Source organism: Hoplias malabaricus, chromosome 3, assembly GCF_029633855.1.
Source record: "Hoplias malabaricus isolate fHopMal1 chromosome 3, fHopMal1.hap1, whole genome shotgun sequence".
Classification (NCBI taxonomy): Eukaryota; Metazoa; Chordata; class Actinopteri; order Characiformes; family Erythrinidae; genus Hoplias; species Hoplias malabaricus.
The window spans coordinates 53,473,735-53,496,767 of record NC_089802.1 but is presented as its reverse complement, the minus strand read 5'-3'; the positions used below and the strand labels follow the sequence as shown (position 1 = coordinate 53,496,767).

Below are 23,033 nucleotides of genomic sequence, written 5' to 3'. Positions count from 1 at the left end.
ATCATTTCCCGTTTAGAAACTAATTTGTTGGCATAAAAAATAAGTTTTAGGAAATTAAAAAAAAATAACTCACTGCTCGAATGTGACAACTTGAGGGCTGTGAATGGCAGACATATTCTGTCCACCTCAGTGTTGTTTGAGTCTGAAAGATGCCTGTCAGCCTGATGTTTCTCTCTCCTTAGCTGCAGCAGGCCTCAGGCACCATGTATCTGGAGAACAAAAGCACCTTGGAGATGGAGATGTCTCAGACTGGAGCCCAGGGCCATCAGGGCAGGGTGGCCCACAGGAAATCGGAGGCAGTGGCTGGAAACTTTGATGAATTGCGCTTGTTGGAGGGCTTCTCTGAGAGGAGGGAAACCCAAAAGATGCTGCAGGCTGCTGCCGTACCTCCAGGACACCACATCATCTACACAGACGTTCACCAGGAGGACAGGTACTATTACCCACTGCAAAAACTGACTCTGAAGTCTCTTGCGGCTCAGATATTTCTCCTGAGAAAAGGAGCCAGGAACCTTCCTCTTGAGTTTTACTAGAGACCTCAGTAAGGTCTCTAACTGTGCTCAGATTGGTTAATTGCACACATGATTATTTGAAACCGAACTAAAAGCAGGAACTTAACTATTTCTCTTCTGAGACTAAAAGCCTTCTCAGTTTTAATGTGTAAAATAAGTATAATTATAGTTAACTGTGGCAAAAAATATCCCATGCCTCCTTTTTGTCTAAACTTATCAAAACCCCGCTCCGGGTGACCGTGTGCGAGGAGTTTGCAGTGTTCTCCCTGTGTCCACATGGGTTTCTTCCGGGTGCTCTGGTTGCCTCCCACAATCAAAAACACATTTTGGTAGGTGGATTGGTGACACAAATGTGTGAGTGTGAGTCTGAGTGTGTGTCACCCTGCAAAGGACTATTGACTATTGAAGAAATATTGATTTATGTTTGCTTTTTCAGGTTATTTAGGTAGGATCCCACTCTAAATTTATGAGAGAGCTGACTGCACGAGAGTAAACACATACATGTCACAAAATGAAACAACTCAAGTTACAAATGAGTTTCTCTGGTAATTCAAGCGGTGAATAAAAATTCACAAACGAGTTCCACTTCAGCCACATTCAGTCCTTTTTTCCCAGTTGCATTCAATCAAACAAAATGTTTGGTGTCTGAAGTTTACCTGCTTCAGTTTTTCAGTGGCTAGTGTAGCTAACAAATAATGAAAACTTATACCATTTTATTTAGCTTTTTGCATAATCCTTGCTTTCATTGTTTTCTTTTAAGTCTTTCTCCCAAAATGTATACATACCTGCCCTTTGTGCAGATTTCAACATAGTATGTCATACATATTCTTAATAACTCGAAATTCAAAGTAACATAATTTTGTGAATAAATTTAGTTCTTTTTAAATGTCACAATTCTGGACAAGCTATCATTGTTTGCAGGGAACACAGTGTTCAGAACAAAAGGCATTATCCCGAGATGTCAAATCAAAATTCTGAAAAGGTTAAGTATTATTTTGTGTGAAGTACTGCAGGTGGCAAGAGAATGATTTAATGTTATGAGACTCTAATATGTGGAATGGGAATGAGACTCTAATGTGTGGAAAAATGTTAATAAGACATGGGAATAATGTATTTAATACATGCAAACAACTTAATAAGGTGTGGGAGTGAGATGTTTAATGTGTGAGAACGAGATCCTGTTCCTTATTAATTCATGTTTTATTAATTTGGTCCCACACATTAAACTGTATTATAATGCATCATCATGCCATTATCAAGTATTAGGATTTCATTCCCATGAGTACTTCAACTGAATAAGTCATTTAAATTCCTTCATTATAACATGGAGGTATGTTACCAGCAGGACTCTGTAATGCTGCTGTAAGAAATATTCTTTTTCTTTGGTTTTGTATTTAGTCTCAGTTTTGCTGATAAGACAGTCATAGTCGAGATCAATTAATAATAAATTCTTGTATAATGTTGTATAGTGGGTGGCACGGTGGTGCAGCAGGTAGTGTCGCTGTCACACAGCTCCAGGGACCTTGAGGTTGTGGGTTCAGGTCTTGCTCTGGGTGACTGTCTGGTTTGGGTGAGTTTGGTGTTCTCTCCCCGTGTCCGTGTGGGTTTACTCCGGGTGCTCCGGTTTCCTCCCACGGTCCAAAAACACACGTTGGTAGTTGGTTTGGTGAGTCAAAAGTGTCCATAGGTGGGAGTGTATGTGTGTTGCCCTGTGAAGGACTGGCGCCCTCTCCAGGGTATGTTCCCACCTTGCGCCCAATGATTCCTGATAGACTCTGGACCCGCCGCAACCCTGAACTGGATATGTGGTTACAGAGAATGAATGAATGAATGAATGATTTTGTATAATGAAGGCATGTAAATGTGCTGGTTAAATTTAGCTGATTTTGCTGGTGGACAAAATCCTACAATTTCAGAATAGATATTTTCCTTGATCAACTAAATACATGTCTCTGACCTCTTGCCTGTAACACGTACATGTAGCACAGTCAGATCAGGGCACAATAAGATGAAACTGGGCCTCTTTTTTACGTTCTGGCCTACAGTGATCTAACATTTTAAATCTCCTCTCCGTTGTGTAACTGTATAGAGAGGGATTACTGGCCTGGAAATATCCTGTCTAAGCTCTGTACCCAGCCCCAATATCAGGAAGTCTCCAGGAGGTTACACTTAATATGACTCGTCTCTCTCTCTCTCTCTCTCTCTCTCTCTCTCTCTCTCTCTCTCTCTCTCACACACACACACACACACACACACACACACACACACACACACAAACACACAGCAGTTACATTTTATACTGGATATTTGTTTGTATGGACTGCTTTAAATCTTCAGAATATAGAGAGTGAAATGGACAGTGCTAAGGCTTCATCCTTATTTTTCACTCTCCAAGAGTCTTTCTATAAGTTGACAGTTGTTTCCTTTCTTATCTCTCTAAATTCACTCTGCAGATTTCATTGTAGTGAACGCCCTCTCTCTCTCTCTCTCTCTCTCTCTCTCTCTCTCTCTCTCTTTCTCTCTCTTTCTCTCTCTCTCTCTCTCTCTCTCTCTCTCAGTGTGTTCTCCCTGATTTCATGTTTTCTGTCTTTCATTCTGTCACTCCCTCCCACTTCTTTAATGCCCATTGAGAACAGAAGAAGACTATAGTGAATGGATGGGCTTTAACACACAGAGAGTGAGGTACTCTGTTGGTCTTCAGTGTTCTTCAGGGTTATCAGATTAGAGCAGAAGGTGTGCTAATTAGTCTGCACACTTGGCAGGGTTTTCATTTTCATGCAGGAGGACCTGGATCACAATGTTGTCAGCGTCAGCGTGTCTCTTCTCTGCAGATGAGGGCTCTATTCAATTTGCTGTTGTTATTGAAGTGCTAATGGAGTCAGAAGTGGGAGTCTTAACGTCTGGCTTATGTAAATAAACATGTCTTCATCTGTGGAGGTTTAAGGGATGATCAGAGTGTGGTCTGTTTTTAATTACTGAGAGAGAATGAGAGAGTTCTGACCTAGTCTGTTCATCTCCTCTACTAAGCTCTCATTTGTTTTCTGAAAAAAAAAAACTGTTCTTTCATGTCCCACTGTGACATGTTGTAGATCTGTTGTGTGTTTAAAGTGAAAGTTTTGCAGACAAAAATCTAATTGCTACAGTTTACTCTTTGCTCTAGATGTGGCTGATCAGACAAAACATGTTTGGTGACAGAAATTGTGCCTCTTTAGCTTTGCACTGGGTGGAGCTACAAGGCTAATGAGGTTAATAAGTAATGGAAGTTAATATCTCATCAATTAGCACAATATAAACTATTAATCTTCACTGAACATGTGTTGAGTTGTTAAGTAATCTCAAATAGACTTGCTCATGTAGTTTCTGATTGTGGGTAGCAATATAGAGACTTAACGATACAAGATATTTGAAAATAAATAAATAAATAAAACATTTTGAGGACCAGGGCCACACACAGTGGATGGAACAGCATATTTGCCAAACAGCCTGACCAACAGCCTACCACATCAAATCCAAACAAGAAACACATGCTAAAACCAGCTTAACCAGCAAGTTAACCATCATAGATTGTGTTTTTATCAGCTATCTTGACCATCATGAGCTAGGTTAGATCATCTGAAACCATCTCCCAGCACAAGCTGGTCTTAGCTGGATATTTTAGGAGGGACACTTTTGTGCATTTTTGTGTATACCTGTGTTTAATCTCATGGATTCCACATTAGACTTGAAGCAAATTTATCTTGAATTACCCTCTACATTTGGGCTAAGAGGAAATTGTATGTATCTGATTTGTCACAGAACTATTGCTTTTTGGTCCTTTTAGTTTTTTTGCAAAGTCCCAAATATCATTTCTGTTTATCACTTTGGTGTAATAAGCAAGATGTATATATTTGATTATCATTGAATAGCACTTTGGATATCTGTAGCACAAAAAAGGCCTCAAAAATCTGTATTGATGGTGATGGAAGTATAAATCAGCATCATATTACCCACAGCCTAATAAATAAATAAATAAATAAATAGCATTTGTGGTGCCTGGATGTTATTAGAGCATCTTATCTTCTGCTATACAATCTGGACCCCTGCCAGTCAAAACTGCCTGTCTGCCACATCGTCATGTGTTGATATGTAAATAAAGCTTCACGATAGGTGGCCTTATATTGATATATTTATATTGAATTTTTTTGCCAATCATCGGTAGACAGTATTTCAATACTGAAATAATTTTACTTTTATTTGGAAGTTTACTTCCAAAAAACATCTAAATGACAGCTATCATACCATTAATTATTATTGTCCAAATGGTTGAATAGTTTGATATTAGGGAACATCCTTTTTTTTGACATGCTCCTTCACGAGAAGCTACTTACAGCCAACCTGCCATTGAGTTTATGTTGCATATAAAAGCTCTGTTGTAAATCATCTCACATGCCTTATGAATTCACAACAACTTCCTCATGTTCTTTGGAGCCAATGCATTCTTTTGTTGACAATAAAAAGAACAGCTGTTGTAAGTTCTTGATTCTAGAGGTTTGTATATTGGTTTGAGGAGAGGAAAAAACTCAAGCCTTTGTACTTACATCTACAGAAGACTGTTGCTGTAAAAATACAGCGTATAGGCTTCATTATACTTAAACCTTAAATCTATAGTGTTTAAAAGAATACTGGGTAAGATTTTTTTTTTTTTTTTTTGCATCTGGGGCTCCCCCTAGTGTAATTCATATTTACAGCACTGTCCTGAAATCAGTGGTGAGAGGGGAGGAAGGGGGTTTGTTTCCTACCCTTCTCCAAAAATTGCATAGCTCAGTTTCTGCAGTACTGAGAATGGAGTAGCACAGACAGAGGCTCTAACCCCCTTATTACAGTTCAGTGGGGCATCCTGATGATTTTGAAGCTGTGATTTTAAAGTAATATTATTATGCAGTGTCTTTTAAGTCACCGCAGAAAACTTTGTTTATGTGGGTAGTGCCTCTTTAACAAGTGTTTGAATGAATGTGAGAATGTGTAGCGTTCTGTGATGGACTGGTCTTCTATCCAGGTTGTGTTCCAGCCTTATGTCCAGTGATTCTGGGTAGGCCCAGGCGCACCACGACCCTGACCTGGATAAGCAGTTTCAGGCAATGAATGACTGAATGACTGTTAAAATGCTATTGAACGTTGAGTGGTTGCAAAGGAAAATTATGTAAATTGAATTTGTTGGTGGTGTGATAAGAAGACAACTTGGTTATTTTTGTGCCCATATTTATCCATTGTCCAATTAAGCCGCTCTTACTGTTATAAACAAGCAAAAGCCAAAACCAGAAAGACAGGGCACGTTGGAGCATGACAGACAGCTGCTGTGACACATGTTCCTTGTGATCCTCAGCTTAAAACAGATAACCTACTGTCAAACCTTCACTGTCACTCACACCTGCTCACATATACTTCACTGAGGTGGTGTGTGTGCGTGTGTGTGATAATGGGGAAAAGTTAAAATTCCTTCCTCTGTTTTCAGATCTATCAGTCATGAAGCAGAGTTGTGTAAGATTTACTATAAAGCCACAGGTTTGTAGTTATTTGCTCACCTAGTGTTTAGGCTTCAAATTAGTTATTGGGACATTTAGGTGAGGATTTGTTTGCATTCAGCCATATACGTTGATTAGTTCTGAATTAGAAGTGGCACTCCAACCCCAACACAAAGTTGGATGGAACACAGCCACTCCACATCTCATTTCTGGGATATTTTTATACCCCTCAAGTTGATGCTTGGCATTGGACATGATGACTTTAGGCTCCTGTGTGGCTGCTCTAGAGCCCCCATAGTTTTGTTCTATAGAGAGGAACAATGAGTTTTGCTCAGTTTAATGGTGGACTTTAAAGCAGCATAAATCACAACTTATTAAAAGAGGTATCTACAAACTTTTGAAAATGTAGTGTAGCTGTTCTCATAATGGAAATGTCCATATATTGTGCATTACAATGATCATGAAAGCTTCTACTGAACTGATGTAAGTTACTTTTTCTCAAAGTCAGGGCACATTTGATTTACTGTGATATGAACTGATTCATAAATGCACTGCTAAGTGCTTGAAATGTTGCCTATTAAAAGATCCTTCACAGGTGTAATAAAATTTCACCTTTTCATTTGTCCTCAGGCGCAACTTCAGCGTTGTAAACTTCCTCAGAGGAAAATGCAGTCTGACCAACCACACAGAGAGATCTCCACTGCTCAAGTTCTCTCAGGACGATGGGTAGGCCTCAGTTCGGAGTGACTTGTAGGATTCGTAACTTATATGGTTCATTTTATGGAACAATAGAACATATACAAAGAACAGTGTAGTTAAAAGAAGACTAGGTAATATTTTTAACTTAAAAATTAAAGCTTCAAAATCATTGTGATGCCCCACTGATGTATATTAGGGAGAATAGGGCTTCTTTTCTTGCTGCTCCAGGGTTAGCATTGCAGAAACAGCATTATGCTAATTTTCAAGGAGGGTAGGAAACCACCCTTCATTTTTCCTCCCCTCCCCTTTGATTGTAGAACAGTGCTGTAAAAATGAAATACATTTTCCAACTGTATAGCGAGCCCATTACCAAAAATACCAAATTTAACCTAGATTAATTTAAGAGAAAGTTTGAATAGTGTGCCAAAATCTGCCAAAGGACATATATGTAAAAGTTCATTCAATATCTGTAACCGCTCACGGTGGCTCCAGAACCTTGGATGAGAACATAATAATTATTATTAGATTGGTTTTGAGATATGTATGTGATAATACATACTTTGAGGGTTTTATATTTTGGAGATCCAAACAACTGTATAAGTAAGAGTAGTTGATATTCAGTATTACTCAAGAAAATAATACTTACTTCTCAACTTTTTAAATTAAGGTTTATTGGTAAAAATCTTATATTAAAGATCTTTAAGTAGTAGTCAGTATTGCAGCTGGTGCATTTTTAACCTTGTGAAAACTCACCCTTTAATAAAAAAAAAATATATTATTTTTTAAGAAACAAACTGTGTTGATAGGTCTGTCAAAGGGGGGTCCAGTGTGATGCTTCTTCCTTAGGGTAATAGCAATAGGGTGCAACTGATTGCAAACATGTCCTAGCCCATCAGTCATTAACTAGACTAGATTGTGATGCATGGGTGCAGAGCAGAGGGTTGCATGTCTACAACTCTGTTAATTCACGGTTTACATTTTAGTAGTAAAGCCAGTATTTAGTTTGTGTATTTATATCGAAAAAGCCTCACTAAGATTCTTGTAAAACAGAGGTCATGAAAACTCTAAAATTGTGATGAAAATACTCCTGACTCATCTGAGAAGGAATGAGGCCTTAAGAGTGTTTTCATTACTCTGTCCAGCTGTAAAAAGAAAAAGGGCAGCTCCCTTCCCCTCAATTTCTATTGCACTGGACTGCTGGTGTTGAACAGGAAGAAATAAATGCTTTCTCACAGCAGCTGAGCCAGGGGTGAAGGATGTAATTGTACATTTTAACATCTAATAATGAGAAAAGATGACCCAAGGACCTTCATTTTGTAGCAACCGCTTTATAGCACAGTGGGAGACATATTTAAGTAAATGTTCAAGACAAACACAGTTCAGCCAATAATTTATGGCACTTTGATATTTTAAAGTGGTCCCGACCTCCTTGTTCTGCTTAATTAAACCAAACATAGCTTAACTCATGAGTTTAGGATATGTGCATAGAGTATTAGCTATGATGCTATTGTTGTATGATGCTAATCTTGTTATATTATGCAGTGGCAGGCTGTTGGTAGCATGGTTACTGATAGACAATGTATCTGTGCCCTGCAGCCTAACTTACATGACGCTACATGACCCCAGTTTGTGCCCTGGAGATGAGCTTTGGGATAACTCAGCTGAGCTGGAGAGGAGATGTCGGCTGGGCAGTGAAGTGGCCAGTCTCTCCCGTTCTTTCTCCACTGAGAAAAATGAACACAACTTCAAATTCTCCTCCAACCTCAGGTACCTTTTATGTGATTAAGGATCAGGATGGATCTACAAGCTTATACATCCAAATTCTGTATTCATCGATTTTTGTTTACTTTACAGATACTGTTTAAGGATCACAAAACTTGTCACCATCTTCATCATTGTTGTCCTCTGTTCCGTAAGTCCAACACTCATTATATTGTCATTGTCATGACAAGCATTGATATACCTATTTTTAAATTTTGATTGAAAATGTTCTTCCCACAGTTCAAAAAACACACGTTGGTACGTGGATTGGCAACTCAGAAAGTGTCCATAAGTGTGTGTGTGTGAGTGAATGTGTCACCATGTGAAGGACTGGTGCCCCCTCCAGGGTGTGTCCCCGCCTCGCGCCCATTGATTCCGGGTAGGCTCCGGACCCACTGCAACCCTGCACTGGATAAGCGGTTACAGACAATGAATAAATGATTGAAATTTAAAATTCTATATGAACACAATTTTAAAATGAACAAAAATGAAAAATTTCATGATGAATAGGATGGGACGGTGGTGTGTTCAGTGACCTTGAACAGTATGAAGTGGTTACTGAGAATGAATGAGTGAATGAATGATGCTCAGTCTAACATAAGTGCTCCAAAAGTCATTGAAAAAAACATCCTATTTAAATTCAAATTACTTGTATTTTACTTCTCCCATAATGTAACCTTTTCATAAATATATATATATATATATATTTGTCCCAACAGTAGTGTTTGTTTTGGACATGTGACATGAGACATTTCTATTGTGAAATGAATGCATGTTTTATTAATGCAATTTTAATATGACTATGTCCCATGTTCAGCTTTTCTTCAGCATGTATCCTGATCGAGAGAGACCCTGGAGGATGTTTGCAGTCTCTTCCACTGAGAGTTTCTGTATCCTTTTACGTGCTTTTAAAAGGCTAAACACAGTGAAATGTAGTGGTCACTGTCTACTGGTCAAGTAAGAGTGGATTTTTTTACACACACACACACACACACACACACACACACATATATATATATATATATATGTGGTCCAGAACTCACTCCTTAGACTCTGAGGAATTATCATATTTGTCAGACTTTTACTGAAAGACTTGGCTGATCTTTTCTGATGGTGTGATAATCTCACCATCTGCTATTTAAAAGTGCTCTGCCTCTTATGGTAATAGCCTTGACTGAAGTGATCATGCATGACAAGAGGCTTTGTCTGCCACATCTGAGTGCTCTAATGTACATTTTTACTGGCAAATGTACATGCTGGTGTTGGCAGAGGAATATATTCTAAAGCAGTGCTATTAAATGCAGGATGGTGTCTGGCTCGAAAGCTTGGCGTGTATATTCAAAATACGATCAGATTATTAAACGGACTGCAACTGCAAGGATTCCCTTGACCCTTTTGAACGCACAGCCATGAACTTGACAGACTTCCGTGACAATGCCTTGTTGAAGCTTCAGGTGGGCGGCCCTTTCATGACTGGTATCGAGGGTATCCCTGCCCAAGAGTACATTCTCATACAGGTGGAGCAGACAGCGGAAACAGGGCCCCGCAGGAGAAGACTTCAGCAGGTGAGATCAACACTCCACAACAGGGTACAGTATGTCAAAGTTCTCCATGAGTTCTATAGCTACACAAATTAATCTGATACAAATATAAAAGCCCTTCAGTGTAAATGAAATCCAAATCCAAATAGCCTTCTGGTGCTGTATATCATTCTGTAGTAGGTGATAGAAATGTGGATTAAGTGCATTGTCCTTTATTTTCAGACACTTTAGTTGTCATTACCTGTGGTAAATAAAAATGTTCTAAACCAAGTTTTCTACAAATATTGAACCACCAAGAGTCTAAAATATGAATAATGCAGCATACATGGTACGCTAAGTAAGCTAACGCTCCTGCACATTTAATTGATGTTACTTGAAAGAATATTAAAAGTAATGTGAGTAGTGGATATGTCTATTCGTATTTGTAGTGCACTGTATACATTTATTACAATTATGTAAAATTGTCATTTGTCAAGTAATATAACTGAAATGGATTAAATGTGCGGGGTTGTTCTTTTATATTATACTGGAAGCTACGAAAAGTGTTCCGCTAAAAGCTATTATTCAGTGCTACACTTGGCTAGAATTTCGTCTGAAACTTTGACTGTGTCATCTAGATGATCTATAGAGTTGTTTGTGCAATGTCAGGTTTATTCAATGTCGCAGAACAAATGCTTCATCAAAATATCCAAATTGTGCTGCTGAATAATGTCTGGAACTAAATCTGACAGTGATGTATGGAAAAAAACCTTTCAATGTGAAGTTTTTCTCAAGAACATAGTCATTATGTTTTGTATCTCAGCGTGAGGAAGGCATTTTCATGGCATTTTTTCTATGATGTGAACAGATAATCTATAACTGGACCATACCTTTACACTCAAAGAGGAACGATCAAATTCTAACAACACGGACGTTTGAGATGTTCAGTGGGTAAGTAAAAGCTAAGTTGATAAAAACTAATGATTTGCTTGATTAGTCCAAAATGTGACATATGTAAATAGTCTTAATATGGGGAGGAGCTTATTTAATGTCCTGACACAACCATTATTGATTAGTAGTTTTTTTTTTTCGTTTGTTTTTGTAACTGTCATTTATTTCAAATGAAGTATTAGAATACAGTATTCAGTGGCGCTAAAATTAATATATCTGTCCCCCATACTCTCTGCCCAGGGCACCGATCCTGATCACCGTCCAAGCTTTCCTTCTGGATAATCAGGTAGTTCCCCTCTCGATGACCCGCCAGTCTCTCTACGTAACTGTGGAAACGCAGGTGCTCATTGCTGGACTCATCCTGGCTGGAGTGTATGTGCTCATTATCTTTGAGGTAAAGCAGTCTGTCAGTTAAAGACAACTATATAAATATAATATAATCCAAATATAAATTTAGCAACTTTAATATGCATCCACTATGGCCACCCAGGCAATCAATTGTGTATCTCCACAAATAAGGATGAAATTAAATGGATATTCAGAGACATTCAGCAGATGAGCTTATTGTCACTATGTCTAATGCTAAGTGTTGGATAGAGGTTTATAAAACTCCCCAGAATTAGGCAGTTGAACAGGGGAACTGTGGGAGGAGTTGGAATGGATTTTATGATCCAAACCTTAGCTGATCAGCCAACAACAATACCAGACCACACTAATAGTTTGCTATTAGATATTAACAGGGATTTTCCAATATATATATTATGAAATAGTAATTATACAGGTGGGCGGCACAGTGGCGCAGCATGTAGTCGATTCCCCCTCCGGGTGACTGTCTGTGAGGAGTTGGTGTGTTCTCCCTGTGTCCTCGTGGGTTTCCTCTGGGTGCTCCGGTTTCCTCCCACAGTCCAAAAACACACGTTGGTAGGTGGATTGGCGACTCAAAAGTGTCCGTGAGTGAATCTGTGTGTGTGTCTGTGTTGCCCTGTGAAGGACTGGCGCCCCCTCCAGGGTGTATTCCTGCCTTGCGCCCAATGATTCCAGGTAGGCTCTGGACCCACCGCGACCCTGAATTGGATAAGCAGTTACAGATAATGAATGAATAAATGAATTATACAGGTTAAGATGACAAATGTCAATCTACCAGAGTCCAGTTGTGTTTCCTAAAGCTATATTGCATTCTCTTTCTCTTTTTACATTGCATTCTCTTACATATAGTATGTAAACATTTATTATAGAAATGTATAAAATAAAATAATATTATATAGGTCCTTGAGATAAAATGGAGCATATGGAATCAACACAATTTTAAAATCTACAGTTATAATAGAATAAGGTACACAATATGTACCCTTGAGGGTACCATCATAGTGACAGTTTTTCTGACAGTGTATCTAAGAGACTTTTACATTGTGTCACGTGGGGGACGTGAGGAGTAGATTTACGGGAGGCGGACACACTCGCTATAACACAGACAGTTTTAATAAAGGGATAACAAAACAAACGAACTTGACAAGAAACACGAAATAGCATGACTAATAAACATAGGGAAGAGCAGGAAACAGGGCAAGCTAGAGATTAAAGGAGAAACGAGAAACCAAGCTAGAGAAACACAAACGAACTAGACAAGAAAGACGAATGGGGCAAGAGAGCGAACGAGAAACCAGAAACGAGAAACAAGAAACAAACACTATAATAACGGCACGACTTTACAGGGAGAAAGAAGGAAACGACAAGACTTGACTAAAACAGAGCAAAACAACAACAATGAATGACAACGAAAACAAAAACAAACAAGCAAACAAACAAAATGACCGATACCAGGAAGTGAGGGAAGAGGGCTTAAATAACAGAACAAACTAGACACACCTGACACGGATAACGATGGAAAAGAAGGCAAAACATAGGCGGGACAAAGGCGGAGAATGAACATAAACAAAGCCATGTGCAGAGATAGGAAAACAACAACCAGACAGAGCCACATGGAAGGGGAAAAAAAACAAGAAAGTGCCAAGATGTGACAGACGCCCCCCCCAAGACGCGCAACTCCTGGAGCGCGAAAAACGAGACTCTCCAGGAGCTGGCGCAGGAGGGGGCCAGAAGAACCAAAACAAAGAGTGAAACCACCATACTCAGGACAAGACAGGAAATGGAGATGGGAACAAGGGACTAGACTTAAACGGACACTGGACAGAACTAGAAAGAAGAGACAGGGAACTAGAAAAGACAGGAGACAAAGCAGGAGAAAACACATGTGACTGGACCTTTGGCTGAACACTGAACGGGGACTGAGACAAAACAGGAGCAGATACACGTGACGGGACTGGGAACTGGACAGAGGGTTTAACTGTAGACTGGATAGGACTAAAAGGGAATTGGACATGAGACTGGACAGAGGGTTTAACAGGGTACTGGACAGGACTAGGCAGGGGAACAGGAACCAAGACATTCAGAGGGACAGACACGAATACAGTGACAGGGACTGGAAGTGAAAGAAAAGCAGACACAGGTACAGGAACAAGAAGAGAGACAGGAACCAAGACAGGAACAGATCCTGGATACAACAGGTAGGTGCCCAGGGCTGGCAAATGTCCGTGGAAAAGTCTGAGGTACCAGCCTGGGCACAGTTCTGGGGGTCGACCCTGAAGTCCTTGGGGCCGTCCTACGGGTATGACCGGGAGCGGCCGTAGCCCCAGTCTCGGGGGCAGAAACGGCCGTAGCCCCAGTCTCGGGGGCAGAAACGGCCGTAGCCACAGTCTCGGGGGCAGAAACGGCCGTAGCCACAGTCTCGGGGGCAGAAACGGCCGTAGCCAAAGTCTCGGGGGCAGAAACGGCCGTAGCCACAGTCTCGGGGGCAGAAACGGCCGTAGCCACAGTCTCAGGGGCAGAAACGGCCGTAGCCACAGTCTCAGGCTCAAAAGCGGCCGTAGCCACGGAGGCAGGCGGAACTGCGATGACGTCCACGGAGGCAGGCGGAACTGCGACGATGTCCACGGAGGCAGGCGGAACTGCGACGACGTCCACGGAGACAGAGGGATCTGCGACGTCGTCCACAGAGACAGAGGGATCTGCGACGTCGTCCACAGAGACAGAGGGATCTGCGACGTCGTCCACGGAGGCAGACGGAACTGCGACGTCATTCACGGAGGCAGACGGAACTGCGACGTCATTCACGGAGGCAGAGGGATCTGCGACGACGTCCACGGAGGCAGAAGGATCTGCGACGTCATCCACGGAGACAGAAGAAGCTGCGACGTCGTCCACGGAGACAGAAGGATGTGCGACGACGTTCACGGAGGCAGAGGAATCTGCGATGTTGTCCACGGAGGCAGAGGGATCTGCGACGACGTCCACGGAGGCAGAGGGATCTGCGACGACGTCCACGGAGGCAGAGGGATCTGCGACGACGTCCACGGAGGCAGGAGAGGCGGGCGTCGCGCTCACGAAGACTGGAGAGGCGGACGCCGCCTTCAAGGAGAGCTCCAGGCGTGCCATTAGGCATGTAAGCTTCTCCTGGAGGTCAGGAGTGAGCGCAGAGCGGTGCTTAGGAACTGGGGGCCTAGCGACGACGTCCATGGAAACAGAGGAATCTGCGACGTCGTCCATGGAGACAGGCGCGGCCGGAGGCACCGCGCTGAGGAAGACAGAAGCGGCCGTAGGCACCACGCTCAAGGAGACAGGCGCGGCCGGAGGTGCTGCGGGCACGAAGAGAGGTGCGGCCGGAGGTGCCGCTCTTACAGGAGTTGAAACGTCCAGCGAGGCAGGTGCTCGTGCTGCTCGCCGAGCACGAGTTAAGGATTTATCGGGTTTAGGGGCACTGATGGGCGCACTCTTGAGGGATTCCCCCAGAGGTGCGCCCCTGTTAGCCTCACCTCCGTTGTCCTGAGGTAGGAGGCTAACAGCCCCTACCCATAACCCCCCCCCCCACCCACCCAAGAATTTCTCCGGACCTGAGGGGATAATCCTCCAACGAAGGGGAGACTCCAGCCCGCTTTCTCCTCCGGATCCGTCGATTCCCGGGGGAAAGGAACCGCACCGGGCATGAGCTGCAGCCGTCGACTCCATTCCGAGGCCGCTCTTAAAGCCTCCTCCATCGGATCCTTGGGGCCTGTGCGGAATGGAGTCCGGCGAATAACACATCTCCTAAATGGGTAGTCCGTGCTAGCTGTGTCCTTATACAGATCGGTCATTCTGTCACGCGGGGGATGTAAGGAGTAGATTTACGGGAGGCGGACACACTCGCTATAACACAGACAGTTTTAATAAAGGGATAACAAAACAAACTAACTTGACAAGAAACACGAAATAGCATGAATAATAAACATAGGGAAGAGCAGGAAACAGGGCAAGCTAGAGATTAAAGGAGAAACGAGAAAACAAGCTAGAGAAACACAAACGAACTAGACGAGAAAGACGAATGGGGCAAGAGAGCGAACGAGAAACCAGAAACTAGAAACAAGAAACAAATACTATAATAACGGCACGGCTTTACAGGGAGAAAGAAGGAAACGACAAGACTTGACTAAAACAGAGCAAAACAACAACAATGAACGACAACGAAAACAAAAACAAACAAGCAAACAAACAAAATGACCGATACCAGGAAGTGAGGGAAGAGGGCTTAAATAACAGAACAAACTAGACACACCTGACACGGATAACGATGGAAAAGAAGGCGGAACATAGGCGGGACAAAGGCGGAGAATGAACATAAACAAAGCCATGTGCAGAGATAGGAAAACAACAACCAGACAGAGCCACATGGAAGGGGAAAAAAAACAAGAAAGTGCCAAGATGTGACACATTGCACATCTCTGACTCACCTGTACCCTCACAACCACTGAATATGTCTTTCAGCTACTTCAGACAATTCCTTTAAGGCTGTCCTTACCACACTGTCTCTAGATTCAGCCAGCAAGGATGTTGCAGACTAAATCAAAAACCTTTAACACCTTTTCCTACTGGCCTCATATATGTTACTTCAGGCACCAAGTCTGCATATATCAACCTTTTACTGCAGCCAAATATCCCCCAAAAATCTACCTATTGCTGTACTTGATTCCAGAAGAAATGATGGGTAACCAGGGGTCTAAAATATTTTGCCAGATAGTGTATGTCTGTAAGGGACTTTCATGCTGCAAGTTGGGTCTTTTTACATGCTTGTGACAAACTGTTCAACAGCAAACATATGAAGAGGCATTAAAATGTAATTGCCTGAGGCCCACCCAATAACCTTCCTAAGGGGTCTATTAGGATGCTCTCTTCTATTAATCCCATTTAATGTTGCTTCACCTGTGAAGAAAACCTAATGTAGCAGGAGGGAGTTTTTATTTATAGGCACTGTCCATTCTAGTGTATGAGAACACAGTGTTCTGGTACATGAGTGTTTTTGCAGGAGGAAAAGTCCACTATAATGGTCAATTATAAATACACCCGTGGCTCATCTCCCTATTTAGATCCTTGAACTGACTGAAAGCCACGCCGTGCTCGGGCTGATTTAGAGGCTGTCCTTTTGTCTGAGTGGTTTTATTTAGTAATTCTCCTCTAGGCTATGAGGAGGGATGAGCCCTTTTGCAATTCTCTATGTCTGTCATGGAAAATAAGAAAGCTTGTTTAGTCCTTGAAAAACATGGAGGGAAGAATAAAGATAGAGTAAAAACAAGTAGAAATTGATATTTAAGATATATTTCAAATGTGCATTTAAATGTGCGTTCCCTTTATATTACATATATATTATTTCATGGCTGCTGTTTGTGGGTGGGGCATCACGGTGGTGCAGCAGGTAGTGTCACAGTCACAGAGCTCCAGGGTCCTGGGGTTGTGGGTTCAAGTACCACTCCAGGTGACTGTGTGGAGTTTGGTGTGTTCTCCCTGTGTCTGTATGGGTTTCTCCGGGTGCTCCATTTTCCTTCCAAGGTCCAAAAACACACGTCGGTAGGTGGATTGGTTACTCAAAAGTATCCGTAGGTGTGAGTGAATGTTTGAGTGTGTGTCGCCCTGTGAAGGACTGGCGCCCCCTCCAGGGTGTGTTTGAGCCTTGCACCCAGTGATTATGGGTAGGTTCCGGACCCTGAATTGGATAAGTGGTTACAGACAATGAATGAATGATAAAATAGTGGTACCTTTGAAATATTCCTTTGGCACTATTTTTTCCTGATGTTTATCACCCCTTTATTAATGGCTTAGAAATTATGCATAAAAACATGCTGTCAGAGACCTTAAATGCTTATATCTGTTTGTTTCAGTACAGTAGAGTTTTTCAAATCTTATGACTTTGTTACACCAGTTTCTATGCTATTGCTTTGAAAAAGGATTCACCAAATTTCCACATCAAATCTGTTCCAAGAGCACTAACTGGTGTGTGGCACTGTGTTTGACCACTAGAGGTCAGCTAGCTCTCCTGGAAAAATCTGCTGTTTTTGTGTCATTGATTAAACCTTTTTCAACATTTTTTTAAAATTCTGTTTCACTGGTGATACACACTGGTGATTCACGCTGTTGAAAATGTATTATTATTCATAAACCACTTCAAACTAATATAAATGAATAATATTATAACAAGCCAGATAACATCCAAATCTAAGCTTGCAGAACACTTGAGACAACTTCAAGGCCTCTTTAGCAGCACTTTCCTTCAGTCCAAAAGCACAGATGCAGAGTGTTTTTAATTGCGGCACCATCTCATTATCACAAATCTGTTTTAACTTCTGAACATGAGTGGAACACAATCTTCTCTCAAGGATTGTAAATCTCAGAGAGCCTATGCAGCCGTCTCATCCCCACTCCAGTGTTTGTGTTCTGTTTTGCTGTGTTCTCGAGCTGATGATGTCCCAGTAGGGCAGTTGTCCTGTGGGTTTGTGACTAAAGTCTCTCTTTCTGTTGCTTGTGAAGGACATGGCCAGGGAGAACCTCCCACATTAATTACTCCTGTTTGTTTGGGAGCGATAACACTCCATGCCCCCGAGTCCTATTATTAGTGTCTGTAAAAAGGAACAGAGAAGATTACTCCAAAATCTTCAAAACAAGCATCTTCATCACTGCAGGTTCTCTACAGTGATTCACATGAATAATATTCAATTAATGTTTAATAATGAAATATTTTAGTAAAGAAGTACCATTTGTACAATGTAGATTTAATTTGACAAACAATTTTTTGGGGGGGAAAACCTTCTTTGGAGCCTTAATTTTAGACCTAAATGGATGATAAGATTAGCATCTGAAAAGCAGCTTCATCTGCCTAATCTCCTGACTGGCAGCGAATCAGTTTCTGTGTGTGCTCACTGTGCCATTATTTTGTTGAAGAACTAATGGTATTAAGGGTTTTATCAAGGATCCCATAGCATTAAATCAATTTCCTTTCCTCTCCTACTGCATTATTAGATCTGAGAAGTTTTCTCTCAATAATACATTTCTGGAATAACATCTAGCGAAGGTTTGAACTATAGTTTATTTTAGGCCTCAGTTTATATATGTGTTTTTTATATATGAGTTTTATATATGGCCAAATGTTTGACACGGCTGTCTAATATAATAGAATGGATTTACAGTAGTTGTTTGTACAATGCTGTGAGGATTTGATAGTATTCAGACACAAGACCCTTAGTTAAGTTAGGTACAGATGATGAGACATGAGTGTACAATATCATAACTATTGTATGTCTTTCCTCTTTGGGCATATGTTGTCCAAAGAATATATTTAAAATGACAGTTATCCAAGTTGCCATGTGTGCTTTGTTTTATTCAGATGAGTGAACTTTATCCATACGTTAACAAAACCATGTTCGGCTCAAAAGTGGCACAGCAGGTAGTGTCGCAGTCACACAGCTCCAGGGACCTGGAAGTTGTGGGTTCGTGGGTTCAACTCCAGGTGACTGTGAGGAGTTTGGTGTGTTCTTCCTGTGTCCGTGTGGGTTTCCTCTGGGTGCTCCGGTTTCCACCCACAGGTTCCAAACACACGTTGGTAGGCAGATTTGCAACTCAAAAAGTGTCCATAGGTGTGAATGTGTGTGTATGTGTGTGTGCGTTGCCCTGTGAAGGACTGGCGCCCCCTTCAGGGTTTGTTCCTGTCTTAAGCCCAGTGATTCCGGGTAGGCTCCGGACCCACTACGACCCTGAACTGGATAAGAGGTTACAGATAATGAATGAATGAATGTTAGGCACATGTTAACTACAAGTTTTGATTGCTTTTTATATGGCTTTGGGAATTTACAGTGCTCCTTTTTTTCAGGAGGTTTTGCAAACAAAATACTCATTCAATTAAGTTTTAGAACCACATCAGCTCCAAATATGCCCTGAAGTTCTAATGTCATTTAACTTATTTGAATGTTAGTGCTTCAATGTATTTATATTTTAATGGACATTGACTTAAAGAATAGGGGGATTTTTATTTTAATTAATTAATATTTTAGATGGGCAAGTCTGAAGGAGCTGCTTGAACAGGCATTAACATATAATTAACATACAGGTCTCCTCTACAGCCACGAAAGAAAAGCATTTACTTAATGTGACTGCCTCATTAACCCCAAACTTGCTTCATGCCTGTAATTAATCATCCTTACATCAAATTAACAGCGTTCCATTTGCAATTAAAATACTGGGCAGTTTATTAAACATGTGATAAGACAACAAGTAGGTGTCAGGAGACAGCAGGGTTTCTCATGCTTGCCCATGTCTTAGAAAAACAGACTTTAAGCATAATCTATTACCAAAATTAAAAGTTCTTAAATAAGAACCCTTTTCATGTTAGGTTTTTGTGAACATATTACTTTTGTTGTAACCATTGATTTTGAGTTTTTGTTCACTTATGTGTCCTCGATCATATTGTCAGCCCAAAAAAGCTTCTCCTTGAGTTTTGAGCCCAATTTGATGAGTGTGGCTCTAGTTAATCACTGGTTAACTAAAACTTACTGACAGATGGACACAATAAGACCAAAAACCAAACAATAAAATATTTATACCCCGCTATAAAACAGCAGCTCTGTGGGTGGGCATCACTTTGTTTTTAATAATGTGGAGAAAAATTCTCTTATTTACTCAGGTAAAAAAAATAGACCTTTAGCTTAAAAGACAATTCCTCCTGTAATTTCAATTGCACAGACACTGTAAAATTATTTCATATGGAACATTAATTTTAACATTAATTTAGTGTAGGTGGAATTGTTGTATTCACTAATTAGTAGATCTGAAGGTTTGAAATCTGAGCAACCTTAAGCATCTAATGTTTATGAATATTTATGTGTGGTAAATGACACATATATAATGCATGTTGAATTCCTCAAAGCAGACACCTTTGAAACAGTTTAATAATATACTATAGAATATTCATGACTGAGGCTTAAATTCTCCACCCCCAAGGTCATAGAGAGCACTGTGTGATCCAGAAATTGTTGATCTTTTAAAACCTATTTTCCCTGGCCAAATATTGCCCATTAATTAAGGAGGGACTTCTGTAGAAACATGGAAATGTCTAATAATGTATTCTACTCCAGTAAGAAAGACACACAATGTCCTCCAGAAAAATACAATGCAAAAGTTCGATCCAATCATCGTTTAAAATAAATCTTCTTTTTGATCTTTTTAATTTTTGATTTAATTTGTTCAAATAATTAAATTAAAAAATGGACTAAAATGATATTTTATTTTCATTTCAAATCTTTTTGTTTTACTTTTATCAGAATAGTTTGTAGCTCATGATAACCACAAATCCAGTATCTCAGTTATCATAATATTCTATTTTATATATGTATATTTTAATTTATATATGTATAGTCTATTTTACTAAAATACTATGCAAACCGTAAAAATAAAATTTCCTCATGTCTCTCAGTCCAGTTCAGCACATGAAAACATAATTGGGAAGGCTTCTGATATTAAAGCTGTCAAGAACATCATAACTGATAACCTCCACAATGAGAGTAAACCACAGAAGGTCATTGGTGAAAAGTCAGGCTGTTGGCACAGTGCTGTAATAAAGCATATCAATAGAAATAGATGGGGTGAAAGTTGTAGGAAAATGTGTACAAGCTACAGGGATGACTGCAGCCTTGAGAGATATCAAGTATTTGTGAGAGCTTCACAAGAGTTAGATTGAAGCTAATGTAATTGCATCTAGAGCCACCGCACAGAGATATCTCCAGGAAAGGGGCCATGACTGACTACAATATTCCTAATATCAAGCCTCTCTTGAAAGAGCATCAGAAGCTTTTACTTGGGCTAGGGAGAAAAGAACTGGTCCGTTGCTCAAAAATACAAAGTCCTACTTAACACTTTTTTTGCTGACCATGATATTACCATACTTGACTGGTTAGCCAACTCTCCAGACCTCAAACCCATAGGCAAACTGTGGGGTTTTATCAAGGTGAAGACGAGAAAGATCCAACCCAGCAATGCAGACGAGCTGAAGGACCCTGTCACTGCAATCTGGCTATCAACAACACACCTAGCAGTGCCACAAGCTAAGAAACTGGATTTCTGAATTTCATGAGATGAATGCCATATTTATCAAAAGCAAACAAAAAATAGCTTGAAATATGTCACATGTAATGAACACTCTTAAAAATAAAGGTGCTACAAAGGATTCTTTGAGTGATGCCATAAAAGAACCACTTTTGGTTTCATGAAGAAAAATGTTTGCTACATGAAGTTTTCTTTTTAAACTTTTAAAAGGTTCGTCTCACTCACACATCTTTTAAATAACCATGGCATCGCTCAAAGAACCCTTATTAGGGTTGAATAAAAAAATATGTATATATTATATATTATATTTTTGTAATTAAGTTAGGGACAAATATTAACTTTTTCCTAATATTCCTTTTATTTGAGACATACTTATATATTTTCAATTTAGAAAAATGCTGTGATCTTTATTCAGACACATAAGTAATGTTTCCTGATCAGAGTCATTTTAAAAGGGATATTATCTGGCTATGTTCAACAACTACAAATACAGCCTGTGTTCCTCAGTCAGAAACAGTTTCAAAGCTACGTTCTCTGATCAGATTTTTTTTTAAAACTATCCTAATCGGACAATTAAAAAAACTGTTCTTTATTCAGAAAGAATTTCAAAGTTATTATAAAAACAGAGATTGTTATTCATTCAAAAACACAAGATATCCTGTTCTCCTTTCAGAACCAACTTAAAAATACCAGGATTTTTACTCTGAAATGGTTTAAAATCTGTGTACTTTCATCAGAATCTCAAGCTATTTTGTGAAACAGGATCTGTACTATTCAAGTGAAAATAGGACCTATACTGCAATCAGAAACACAAGGTGCAATCAGAAACACACGGTTTATTCTCATTAAAGCAGCACACTGTGTACCTATAAGCTTCATTATCAGTGTTCTGAAAGCAGCCTTCATGCTGTTCAGTCTTTAGCCATGCTCAAGCTCTAATGTAACTCTAATTTAGCCTCAAGCTCTAATGTAACTAACTGATCTTCAATGAGGTACAATGTAGGAGAGGCTCAGCAGGTTTCCAGCCTTTCTCTATGTAATAGTAAGCTATTAGCTAACTTTTATTCTGGAGCACCTCTTGCCAGCCACTGAGTCTTCTGATGACTCTTGATGGCTGCTGACTTGGACATAAAGGCTGACCATTTATTCTCTTGTTCTGTAAAAGACAGCAGACAATACTTTACATGCCTGTATTCTGTCCAGAGAGGTGAGTGAAGGGTGGGAAACCTAATTTTCCTGAATGCTACATGGCACTTTGTAATGGGGGCATCTGTCATGGATGATTATAGTCATTTTACTTTCAACAGAGCTGTGCTGGATTTAAGCACAAAGGAAGTGTGTTTATGACATCATTAACATACTTGTCGTTTATGGAACATGAAAGGGCAAGATTTTTAGAAGAGCACTCAAAGTGACTCATCTTTGCTGTACTCTTCAAAATTACCTACCGCCCAGCTCTCATTTTTATTCATGCAAAAAAAGGAAATAGATAAAATTGAAATGGCTGGAGATCAGTACAATTTGCTGACGCATAAATGCAAATTGCAAAAAATGTGGCGGTATGTATTGTGGCATCTGACACTCTACCATTGCATAAGTGTGGAGTTAGGGGGTGGGACAAAGTCAAATAGCTCCCA

General features: G+C 40.3%; 1 protein-coding gene across 1 annotated transcript in view; it reads left to right on the top strand.

The window, feature by feature from the left end:
• The first annotated feature begins 203 nt into the window (after positions 1 to 203).
• The window catches only part of oca2 (oculocutaneous albinism II), a 115,767-nt gene continuing 92,937 nt past the window's right edge, over positions 204 to 23,033 (top strand). The window contains exons 1-8 of the mRNA XM_066666312.1: positions 204 to 433; positions 6,644 to 6,739; positions 8,309 to 8,479; positions 8,567 to 8,624; positions 9,291 to 9,363; positions 9,881 to 10,038; positions 10,862 to 10,944; positions 11,185 to 11,338. Coding sequence (XP_066522409.1) covers positions 204 to 433; positions 6,644 to 6,739; positions 8,309 to 8,479; positions 8,567 to 8,624; positions 9,291 to 9,363; positions 9,881 to 10,038; positions 10,862 to 10,944; positions 11,185 to 11,338 — 1,023 coding nt within the window. The remainder of the gene's footprint in view (positions 434 to 6,643; positions 6,740 to 8,308; positions 8,480 to 8,566; positions 8,625 to 9,290; positions 9,364 to 9,880; positions 10,039 to 10,861; positions 10,945 to 11,184; positions 11,339 to 23,033) is intronic.